The sequence below is a fragment of the Prionailurus bengalensis genome, chromosome C1 (genome assembly GCF_016509475.1).
Source record: "Prionailurus bengalensis isolate Pbe53 chromosome C1, Fcat_Pben_1.1_paternal_pri, whole genome shotgun sequence".
NCBI classification, from domain to species: Eukaryota; Metazoa; Chordata; class Mammalia; order Carnivora; family Felidae; genus Prionailurus; species Prionailurus bengalensis.
Genome location: NC_057345.1, coordinates 127,008,802 through 127,021,310, shown reverse-complemented (window position 1 = coordinate 127,021,310; position 12,509 = coordinate 127,008,802). Strand labels below are relative to the sequence as shown.

The following is a 12,509-nucleotide window of genomic DNA, read 5'->3' as shown; positions in this document are numbered from 1 at the left end:
AACAAAAGCCCATGGCTAGATGGCTTCAAAGGTGAATTCTACCAAACATTTAAAGAATTAATGCCTATTCTTCTCAAACTATTCCAAAAAAATAGAAAAGGAAGAAAAACTTCCAAATTCATCTTATAAGACCAGCATTACCCTGATACCAAAACCAGATAAGGACTCTGCTAAAAAAGAGAACTATAAGTCAATATTCCTGATGAACATGGATGCAAAAATTCTCAATAAAATATATAGCAAACTGAATCAAATAATACATTAAAAAATTTATGCACCCCAATCAAGTGGGATTTATTCCTGGTTGCAAGGGTGGTTCAATATTCACAAATCAATCAATGTGATTCATCACATGAATAAGAGGAAGGAAAAGAACTATATGATCATTTCAATAGATGCAGAAAAAGCATTCGACAAAGTACAACATCCATTTATGATAAAAACCCTCACTCAACAAAGTAGATTTAGAGGGAACACACCTCAACATAGTAAAAGCCATATATGAAAAACCCACACAAGCATCATCCTCAGGATGAAAAACAGAGCTTTTCCTCTTTTGTCAGGAACAGGACAGGAATGTTCACTCTCACCACTTTCATTCAACATAGTACTGGAAGCCCTAGCCTCAGCAATTAAACAACACAAAGAAATAAAAGGAATCCAAATTGGCAAGAAAGAAATAAAACTTTCTCTATTTGCAGATGACATGATACTCTATATAGAGAATCCAAAAGACTCTGCCAAAAAACCACATTAATTCAGTAAAGTCACAGGATACAAAATCAATGTACAGAAATCTGTTGCATTTCTATACACCTATAATGAAGCAGCAGGAAGAGAAATTAAAGAATCAATCTCCTTTACAATTACACCAAAAACAATAAGATACCTAGGAATAAACCTAACCAAAGAGGTGAAAGACCTGTATTCTGAAAACTATAAAAAAAATGATGAAAGAAATTGAAGATGACACAAAGAAATGGGAAGACATTCCATGCTCATGGATTGGAAGAACAAATATTGTTAAAATGTCTATACTACCCAAAGCAATCTACACATTTAATGCAATTTCTATCAAAATACCAACAACATTTTTCACAGAACTAGTATGAACTATCCTAAAATTTGTATGGAACCACAAAAGACCTTAAATAGCCAAATCAACCTTGAAAAAGAAAAAGCTGGAGGCATCATAATACCAGACTTCAAGTTATATTACAAAGCTAGAGTGATCACAACAATTTTATGCCAGTACCACAAAAATAGACACATAGATCAATTGAACAGGATAGAAAAACGAGAAATGAACCCACAACCATATGGTCTATTAAAAAGCAGGAAAGAGGGGCGCGTGGGTGGCACAGTCGGTTAAGCGTCCGACTTCAGCCAGGTCACAATCTCGCGGCCTGTGAGTTCGAGCCCCACGTCGGGCTCTGGGCTGATGGCTCAGAGCCTGGAGCCTCTTTCCGATTCTGTGTCGCCTTCTCTCTCTGCCCCTCCCCCGTTCATGCTCTGTCTCTCTCTGTCCCAAAAAAAAAATAAATAAAAACGTTGGGAAAAAAAATTTAAAAAGCAGGAAAGAATATCGAGTGGGAAAAAGATAGTCTCTTCAACAAATGGTGTTGGGAAAACTGGACAGCAACATGCAAAAGAATGAAACTGGACCACTTTCTTAAAATCAAACACAAAAATAAGTTAAAAATGGATGAAAGACGTAAATGTGAGACCTGAAACCACAAAAATCCTAGAAGAGAGCACAAGCAGTAACTTCTTTGACATTGACTATAACAACATGTTTCTAGATATATCTCCTGAGGCAAGGGAAACAGAAGCAAATATAAACTATTGGTACTACATCAAAACGAAAAGCTGCACAGTTTAGTAAACAATTGACAAAACTCAAAGGCAACCTACGGAATGGGAGAAGATATTTGCAAATGATATATCTGAATTATACATAATTATCTGTATCTCTGTTATCTAAAATATTTAATGAACTTATAAAACTCAACACCTCAAAAATGAATAACCCAATTAAAAAATAGGCAGAAGATATGAATAGACATTTTTCCAAAGAAGACATTAAGATGGCTAAACAGACACATGAAAATATGCTCAACATCACTCATCACCAGGGAAATACAAATCAAAACCATAATGAGACATCACCTCACACCTGTCAGAGATTATGTAATTTAAGTCCTCCATTTAGCACAGTGTTTTAGGAATAGTAGGGACTCAATAAGTAGTGTTGGTATATATATGTGTGTGTATATATATATATATATTTATTATTCTATTTATTCTTCTCTATTTCTATTTATTTGCTCTTAGGGTATTATGTAAAATTTTGTTTTATCAAAGTAATTCCTATACATAAATAATCAAATATCATTGAAGTATCTTTCTCATTAAAAGCAGTCTTGTGCCTACTTTCCTAACTCTTACCTCCAAAGCAGCCACATTTACTATGTAACTTGCATCTTCTGATAATCACCTTCATTGTTCTCTAATTAGCTTATTCTATTCTCTATTTATTAGCTTTAGAGAGTATTTACTGACTTCTCATTATGAACTTTGAGAATTGCTTTGTTATCCCAACTTCTCCCCTCCATTTTCCCAGTAGAATTAGAATTTTCACTTAAACTAGTACATCGTATTTATACTATTACAACCATAAATATTGTTCACTGCTGAGTCAAGTAACTTACAATGATTATCTGCCCTCATATAGGTGTTTGTTTTCTTGGAGTAAATTATTTCCTTTTCTTTCATTTGCTTAATTTTCTATGTACATACAGCTTGTTTGTTCTTTTTTTTTTTAACATTTATTTATTTTTGAGACAGAGAGAGACAGAGCATGAACAAGGGGAGGAGCAGAGAGAGGGGGAGACACAGAATCCGAAACAGGCTCCAGGCTCTGAGCTGTCAGCACAGAGCCCGACGCGGGGCTTGAACTCACAGACCGTGAGATCATGACCTGAGCCGAAGTCAGACGACTAACCGACCAAGCCACCCAGGTGCCCCTGGCTTGTTTGTTCTTAATACATCAACAGATCTGTTGAATGCCTGGTAATCATTGTTTCAAACTCAAAAGCCCATGAAATAATCTATCAGTTCCATTTTTTCTGTCGTGGAGACCTCCCTTCACAGGATTCTGTCCTTGTGCTCTAATGTGGACAGGTTGCTCTCTTGTCTAAATGTCATGCTAGGACTTTCCTTAGCATTTTAGTTTGGGGCTTGTTTTTTGAGAGAGTTTGCTTATGTGAATATAACTAGAATGAGGAAGCATTAATATTTTGGATTCAAATTATTAATCTATACTGCTTCTATGTCCTGGATTCACCAGCCAGTGAGGTCACATAAAATGAGGTCACGTTTGCTTTTGATGCCCAAGTTATAATGGCTCAAGCCTTCACAGTTTGAATGCAAGATCTGCACACCACTAACTGCAAAGTTCCCGCTGAGTTTTTCTGGGGATCCCTAATAGGACTATGCTCATGTGTGCTCACTAGCTAGTCCATCTGCTGGTCACCACAATGCATTTGCCATGTTCTTCCTCTTTTGCTGTGACTCCCCGGCAATATGTTTTGCCCTGAATATTGTTTGAAGGTGCTGATAGTATCCCTCATAAAACGGATGTTATATTTGCCAGGGGCATTTTCTCCTGATGTTACTATTTCCAAGAATGCCAGGGGTACTAGGTTTGATGGGAGGTCATCAATGACTCTTTCCCCAAGTCCACGCACTTCCCTACACCCCCTCCTCCACTGCTGTACTGTGGAACTCACAGTCTCTTTCAGTTTTTCCTTTTTGTAATTTCCTCTCTCCAAACCAATAATCATCAGCATTCACAACCCATTCAGTACCCATTTTGTCAGGAACAACATAAAAGCTAGAAGGTTCAGAAGCACAGCTCAACTATGTAATTTATTACCAAACCAGAATGTTTAACATTTATATTCTAGTGAGTTTCTTAAGCCAGAGAAACAGCTTTAAAGTAAGATAGGTCCCCATTCTGGAGATAGAGAACTTCTTGCAACTTTGAAATGATGGACCTCTTTTTCTGCTAGGAAAGATTTTAAAAACCTTAGAGTCTACTTTCAGTCCAAGTACCATATTGAAAATCTTTAAATATGCCCATATTTAAAAAAATTTTTTAATGTTTATTTTGAGAGAGAGAGAGACAGACACAGAGCGTGAGCAGGGGAAGGGCAGAGAAAGAGGGAGACACAGAATCTGAAGCAAGCTCCAGGCTCCAAGCTGTCAGCACTGAGCCTGATGTGGAGCTCGAACCCATGAACTATGAAATCATGATCTGGGCTGAAGTCGGATGCTTAACTGACTGAGCCACCCAGGTGCCCCAAAATATGTCCATATATTTTTTTTCAACGTTTATTTATTTTTGGGACAGAGAGAGACAGAGCATGAACGGGGGAGGGGCAGAGAGACAGAGGGAGACACAGAATCAGAAACAGGCTCCAGGCTCTGAGCCATCAGCCCAGAGCCCGACGCGGGGCTCGAACTCACGGACCGCGAGATCGTGACCTGGCTGAAGTCAGACGCTTAACCGACTGCGCCACCCAGGCGCCCCATTATGTCCATATTTTTAAAGAAATCCTCAAAAATTTTTTCCTTAGGAGAATTTGGAAACTGTCTATAGATATTTAGAAATAATATTGAATTGAAATAGTAAATATTTCAGACTTCACTAGTTCAAACTGGACTTTGTCTTAAAAATGATGTAATTTGCTGAATTAGCATTTTCAAAAAATATTTAAAAGTGGAAATGTCACCAACAGAGAGATCTGCAGATGACAACAAAGGAAAGACTTTTTCTTGTGAAGTTTAAAGTAATACTATGTTGGTCTTTGGGGCCAAATGAGAGAATTGTTTTCAAAATGAAGGCCATATTATTCCAGAAAGAAATTTAAGATAGTACAGAGACCCTTTATCACCTTCCCCTGCCTCCCTGTGAAGTGTCATTTCCTCCTTCTTTAATGTTCCAATTTTCATTTAGTGGAAGAAGACACTACAATTTACCAAATCAGTAAGAGGCAGAGCCTGGATTTTAACCCAGGTCAATTTGACTTCAAAACTGGTAGCTATTTCCTGCCTACCATATTGTGACATGTCATTTTGGATGGGTACAAAGATGTCCCTAAGGTGCAGGAGTTGTTCTAAGAGAACTACCCAGCTGTGTGGATTATGTGGGATTTCTCTGGCATATATAATGGTTCCCTGGTGATCCACACTCTATGTTGAAGGAGACTCTGGAGAAGATCTTCTGTGCAAGTAAATTTAATTCTAAATCTCACTGTCCCTCCCCTTTCTCCTAATGCCTTTTCTTCCATCCCTTTTTTAGAGAGAGGCCAAGTAACTGGTTGCTGATCCTACACTCTGCTCCCATAAGCCATCCACATGGCAGACCTGACTTACCTTTCCTATGACATCTGTTAACAGTTTAAGTGCCAGAGGATCATGAACCAAGGAGTCTGTGTAAAAGGAACCAAGGTATTTCTTTGGGTTGGTCGGATTGTCCTGGGCACACAGATCTGGGCGCATGTTGAATCCATGGGAAATTCTTCCTACTGTGAAAGGGAAGGCACCACCTGCAAGTAAACCCATTAGTGAGGGGTTAGTGTCATTGGAAAAGATATTTTTCAACCCTCATATTGTATGCAAAGAGGAGTTACTGTAGTCTATTATTTACAAAGAATGTACTGGAACCTAAATGCTGGGAGATGACCCAAAACAAATGATATGAACTCATCTATGAATTCATGTTCAAGGAATTTATTCTAAAGAAAGAAGACAAGTGTGTGAAGTTATGTGGTCAAGGTTTTCAAATGTAGCATGCTTAAAATAGCAGAATACAGAGGCAACCTATCAGCTGGGAAATATCCAAATAATGATGTCCTATCCATAAATGTACTGCCATGCATGCAACCATCAAAAGTGGTGGTTATGGGGGTATGTGTGTGTGTGCCCAAGAGTCACAAACTCCAGTTCTTGTAAGGATCAAGCAGGAAATGTAAATTACTGAAATAGGCCTATTTGTAAATAATGGTGAATGGTAGGGACTCTTGCAAACTGGAGAGCTTATAGTCTGACTAGAGGAATTTAAACAAAATAAAACAAAAGCTATGCCAACCAAACTAACCTTGACTGCAAAAATGGAATTTGGCTCCCAAACCATCATATACTTTATGACTAGAATGATGGCTGCAAGCCTGTTATGGGCTGAGTTATGTCCCTCCAAATTAATATGTTGAAGCCCTAACCCCCAATATAACTCTATTTGGACACAGGGCTTTTAAGGAGGTAATTAAGGTTAAATGAAGTCATAAGGTGGGACTTTAATCTGATAGGATTGGTGTTCTTATAAGAAGAGACTCCAGAGATCTTTGTCTCTCTGTGCATGCACAGATTAAATTAAAGGCCATGTGAGGACACAGTGAGTAAGTGGCCTCGTGTAATCCCGGCAGACAGGTCTCACCAGAAACCAACCCCACTGGCACTTTGATCTTGGACTTCTGTCCTCCAGGACTATGAGAAAATAAGGTTCTGTTGTTTAAGCCACCGAGTCTATGGTATTTTGTTATGGTAGATCAAGCTGAGTAATTCAGATACGGTCTTACCTCCATGTGCAAAACACACTTTCAGTTTAGGAAATTTCTCAAACACTCCTCCCATGATCATGGAGCAAATGGCTGTGGTGGTCTCTGCTGGCATTCCTGAAAGAGGAAGCAGTCACAGGGCACAGAGCTGGTCATCTCCAGCAAGAAGCTCAGTGATGCTAGTGGTTGGGGAACGTCAGCTTGCTGTGATTGTGACAAACATGAGGTTGCTGCCTCAGCATGGCTTGGTTGTAGACAACCTTTACTTTGGCAAGCAGACCATCTGAAGTTTCCTATGTGCCACTTGCAGGTGGAGTCATTTAATGGCCAACACAGTCAAGGAGCCAGAGGACCTAGCTTTTGTCCTGATTCCTCCAGCTTCACTTTAGGATGTTGTAGGGCAAGCAGAGTACAATGAGTCTGGGTTGAACCCTAATTCTTCCAATCTTCTGCTTCCTGGCCTTTGACAAATTATTTAACACCCCCAGGCCTGTGCTTCTTCACCTGTAAAATGGGGACACTGTTGCCCATCTTGCAAGACTATTATGGAACCTTGCAAATGATGATGTTGACAAAGTTCCTGGCCACTGGCCAGAGCTTCACATTAGAGGTGTTCAACAAATATTAGTTGCTTCTGTGCTTCAGTTTCTTCATCTGTACAATGGGCTTGTTCTTGCCACTAGTCCTCAATAAATATCAACTAAAATTATAATTCCTGCCAAATCTTTGCTGCATCTTAGAGATGAGGTTGAAAATAACTGGATTAAAATGAATTATTTCAAGTGCTTTGTGCTCCTAGAAGTAACTGTTCCATGCTGACCCCTTTACCTCCACAGAGTTATTCTGGGTTACATTTCCAGGCTACTTCTTTTCAGACTATGACTAAAAAATCTCTGGGGGAATCCATATGCAAGCCTGTACCTTCTGGGGAAGACTGACTCTCTGGCTGCCAAGTGGGGATTTACTAGATGCTCATCCTGCTCCAAATCTCTCATTGCTCTATGGACAGAGATACCTCTGGCTCCCTGACATTTTGGGAATTCTGGAAGCACAATGATTCATATCCACCTGGGAGAAGTTTGTGGGCAGAACTTCCTGAAGGCAGGGAGATGGAGATGGACAGCATCACTTCTTTTTGGTCCTGTGATTCTGCTCTCCGTCAGTTACTTGGACCATGATTGCATACTCCATTCTCCATACAGGAGCCAAAGTGGAATATTTTCAGTGTCTGTTGCATCATGGCCCTCCCCTTCTGGGAATTCTCTAATCTGCTAATGACCACTTTTCCATTCACAATAGAATTCTGAAATTAGCCTGTTTGTTTGTTTATGGTCTGTATATTTGCTTGTCACCTGTTTCTTCTAACCAGAACATAGGCTTCAGAAAGGCAGAGGTTTTTTGTCCATGTCAATATCCAAAGTGCTAGGTACAGGGCCCAGCATGCTGGAGAGGATCAACATATATTTGTTGCATAAATGAATAATGAAATGACTCTTTATGCATATGTTCTCCTCTATTTTTCATGTGGGAGGCTGTAATGTAAATAAGTTTGTGGGACTTGTCAAAGTGTTATGTGAGTTAGGATGAGATTTTCTTTGGAGCTGGGCAGCATTGGTCGCCCTTAGGTTATCTCTTCTTGCTAATTGTTGCTCAAGAATTTGGTGGGGGATGGGTAGGAAGCTGCCTTACTAAATACATTGGTCTAAAAAAGAAATCACAGAGGCATAAAATGTCACAGCAGAAAGATAATCCAGACCAGCTCTCCCATTTTAACATGAGAAATGAGCCTAAGAAGGTAAAGTGATTTGCCACATGTTATAGAAATAGAGACTGGCTGGAACTGAAATTCAGTTTTCTTAATTTCAATATATGGCTCCATTTAATTCTTCATTGTGGTTCCTTTATAATTACTTGTACTAATTGGGCTGAGGGGAGAATGGATAATGGCTTCCCTAAAGAAAATCCTGGGCTGTTCATCTGGGAACCCCACTATTCATTGGGTTTATAGATGAGCTGCAGTTTTTACTTGTGGCCACAGTTACACCTGTCTCCATTTCTTGTTATCAGGGGTAATAAGGAGAAATTGGATAGGCCAAACAGAGGTCTCTCCTCTTTTCCTCTCCCTTACTCTCATGTGGAACCGTGAATGAATAGTGCAGGAACAAAGAGCAGCAGACAGAAGCAGATAATAGGAAAATTAAAAGCCTGGGTTATCTACAATATAGGGCCTCAGATCCTTCGATGTTGGAAAGTCTACTTGTAACTCCAGTGTTCTCATTTGCAAGACCTGATGCTATTATTGGCTCCTTAAAAAAATCTATTAGATAGGCATGGTTAGTTATTTTGGGGACCTTTTTGGGAGTCTGTTTAATGAGGTAGCTTTGGAGTCAGACAGATTTGTGTAAATTCCATTTTCACTTATTAATGGCATGACTTGGACAACTTATTTAACCACTGCAAGACTCAGTTTCTCTACATATAAAATGGTTATTATGATGTCAACATCAAAGAGTTTTGTGTGGATATGACTAAAATTAAATAAGATAATATATACAGCATTTATCTAAAAGCTCAGGAACTCACAATCCTGTTCATTATTCATACTTTCTCTTTTTGACATAGTAGTGTTCCAGAGATAATTGGAAAAAAAATCAAAGGCTTGGTCCTCTTTTCCAGACTCTGAGCTGACACAAACCTACAAGCCAAGGGAGCCAGTATTTGGCCATTCGTCCGTCCATCTGCATGTCCCAGGGGTGGACAAATAGGGAACAGTTCAACTTTTCAGCCACCTTTAAACAAGCAGTGAGAGAGAGAGAAAGTGAGAGTTACTTGGATGAGCCAGCAAATATAGTGGACTATTTTAGGAAAATTATTTTTCTCTGGGTCTATATTGATCTCAGTAAATAGGCTAAAATACTTGAAAAATTTTTAAATATTCATTTAGTTTTGAGAGAGCGAGAGAGAGACAGAGCACGAGCAGGGAAGAGGCAGAGAGACAGGAGGCACAGAATCTGAAGCAGGCTCCAGGCTCTGAGCTGTCAGCACAGAGCCCAACACAGTGCTCAAAACCACGAATTGTGAGATCAGGACCTGAGCTGAAGTCAGAAGCTCAACTGATGGAGCCATCCAGGTGCCCCAATAAGTTAAAATATTTTTGAAGTTGTTTCTTGATCTATGTAAAAGAGTCATTGAGGAATTCTGCTCCTGCTTAGAAAATAAAAATGTCAGGGGCGCCTGGGTGGCGCAGTCGGTTAAGCGTCCGACTTCAGCCAGGTCACGATCTCGCGGTCCATGAGTTCGAGCCCCGCGTCAGGCTCTGGGCTGATGGCTCAGAGCCTGGAGCCTGTTTCCGATTCTGTGTCTCCCTCTCTCTCTGCCCCTCCCCCGTTCATGCTCTGTCTCTCTCTGTCCCAAAAATAAATAAACGTTGAAAAAAAAAATTAAAAAGAAAATAAAAATGTCACTTAGAATTAATAAGGGGGTTGGTGGATTTACCATTGAGGTTGATGAATTTAATATGTTGTTTGGCAAAAAAAGTCACAGGAAGTATCCATCATTCAACTGTTTTGGCTGAGAGCAAAATGCTTAAGGACTGATCCCACACATCAGATGCAGGTGAAATTCTCCCTGCTGGTTCCGACTTGATCCATTCTTTGAAAAGGATTGTTCAGATTGTATCCATACAGTCAGGGCTAGCATGTTCCCTTATTTCCCCCCACTTAGAAACCTGAGGATGTAGAAAGTGAAGAAGTGATGCATTGGTGGCCAGGGGCTCATGACTGGCCTGGAGCAGGGTGGCCTGACCCAAGCTGTCAGCCATTCAGAGCGTGACACCAGATGGAAATTTCCGGGGATCTCTGGGTACTCATGAAGCCTTAGGAGCCTAGCTGAGTCCCTGAACAGTCTGTTGAGAATGAGATGACTTTAGAACATCAAGAGCCATCAGTACCTCAGCTGGGTAGGTACTGAGATGAATGTCATGGGCAAACCTTCCAGGGCCTTCTGGGAAATGGAAATCCTATCTGGATGGAATGACTTTCGTGCAACAAAATGTTTAGTTTAAAAAAGTTCCGTCAATAGGCATTGAGTATGAGTGCTTAACAAGGTTCAAAATAGATTTTCCTTAGCGCATCTTTCCCAAATAATATTGAGGTGCTGGAGTGATTCATCCTACCTTTACATATAAGTATGTGGGCTAAACGGGCTGATGCAATGCAAGTTCTGGGCTTAAGCATTTTTAAAATGAAGAAGCAGGGTGCCTGGATGGCTCGGTTGTTACATGTCTGACTCTTGATTTCCGCTCAGGTCATGATCTCGCAGTCATGAGATCGAGCCCTGTATTGGGTTCTGTGCTGAGAGCGCAGAGCCTGCTTGGGATTCTCTCTCTTTTCTCTCTCTCTCTCTGTCCCTCCTCTGCTCATGCATGCGTTTTCTCTCCTTCACAATAAATAAATAAACATGAAACAAATAAAAAAAATAAAATGGAAAAGCAATTCTTGGACAGTAAGGGATTCTGGAAGTGGTAGGTAAAGAGTAGGTTGGAGAGAAAGGGCTTCTAATTCATCAGGTTCTTGGGGCAAGAAGGAAGAGAAGCTAATTAGTTTCTAATAATTAGTCTGGGTCATCTTTTTCGGATGGATTGACTTGACAAGGTTACAAAATCATGGTATCTCAGTGAGATTTGACTCCTCATTAGGATGTAACTTTATTCTATATGACTGTTACAGTACATTTCTATTCAATTCAAATTAGTAAATACTTTTGATCCCTTCTGTATGTGAGGCATTGTAGAGAACACAAAAAGGCACTTAAACTCTCAAAATCATATCTCATATTAATTGAGAACTTGCCATGTGCCAAAGCTGTTATAAGAATTTTACAGTTGTTAACTAGTTTAATCCTTTATAAGATGAGTACTTTTAAAAATTGAAATACAGTTCACACACGTTACATTACTTTCAGGTGTACAATATGGCAGTGTGACAACTCTGTATGTTATGCTGTGCTCACACAACTAAGCTACCTTCTGTCACCATACAACTCTATTATAATATCGTTGACAATATTCCCTGTGCTGTACCTTTCATCCTCTTGACTTATTCATTCCATAACTGGAAACCTGTACCCCCCCTCCCCTTCACCCAGTTTGCCCATCCCACAGCTTCTTCCCCTCTGTTACTGTTCTTATTTGTTCGTTTGTCTTTTAGATTCCACATAAAAGTGAAATCATATGGTATTTGTCTTCCTCTGACTTATTTCACTTAGCATAACACCTTCTGGGATGAGCACTGTTATTACTCTCATTTTACAGAGAAAGAAACTAAGGCAAATAGAGGCTAGGTAACTCACTCAGGTCTTACGGCTGATAAATGGGAGAGGCAGGCAATCTGCCACTATCAGTCTGTCTGCCTCATACTTGTAACAAGATCATTTTTGTGCCTGAAAACTGACCTGAGCATGTGTGGTTGGGTTCACCCACTAAGAATGGTAGTCTTGGAGATAAAGGGGATGGTTAGACACTTTGGAACTCCAGGATCCCCTTGAAATGACAAAGTCAGCTTGGCTCATGGTAACTCCTCTCATTTGCTTCAGCCATGTTATTGACACAAGTTAGAGACTAGTGAAGCTGCCAAGTCTTGCTAACCAAACAATTGTGCTGCCATCCCCAAGATACCACAAGTCAGCCAGGGCCTGGATGCTCTCCTGAATCCCCCAAGAGACCAGCCCCCAAAACAGCTTATTTAGAATGAGTGATGGGTTGAGCTAGTTATATGGAAAATATCCATTTGGGATGGCAACTGGTAGCTCTTGCTTTTTGAGCTCCTTAGTAATTCATAAACCCAATCCCAGTGAATAATAAAATGACTTGCAGTCGAAGGCTTCTTACAT

The 12,509-nt window shown here is 40.0% G+C and overlaps 1 protein-coding gene across 2 annotated transcripts in view; it reads right to left on the bottom strand.

The window, feature by feature from the left end:
• The window catches only part of ACMSD (aminocarboxymuconate semialdehyde decarboxylase), a 54,870-nt gene that overhangs the window by 18,834 nt on the left and 23,527 nt on the right, over nt 1-12,509 (bottom strand). For both annotated transcript variants that reach the window (XM_043573272.1, XM_043573273.1), the window contains 3 exons: nt 9,316-9,409; nt 6,642-6,737; nt 5,440-5,612 (listed from right to left, as the gene is read on the bottom strand). In XM_043573272.1, coding sequence (XP_043429207.1) covers nt 5,440-5,612; nt 6,642-6,737; nt 9,316-9,409 — 363 coding nt within the window. The remainder of the gene's footprint in view (nt 1-5,439; nt 5,613-6,641; nt 6,738-9,315; nt 9,410-12,509) is intronic.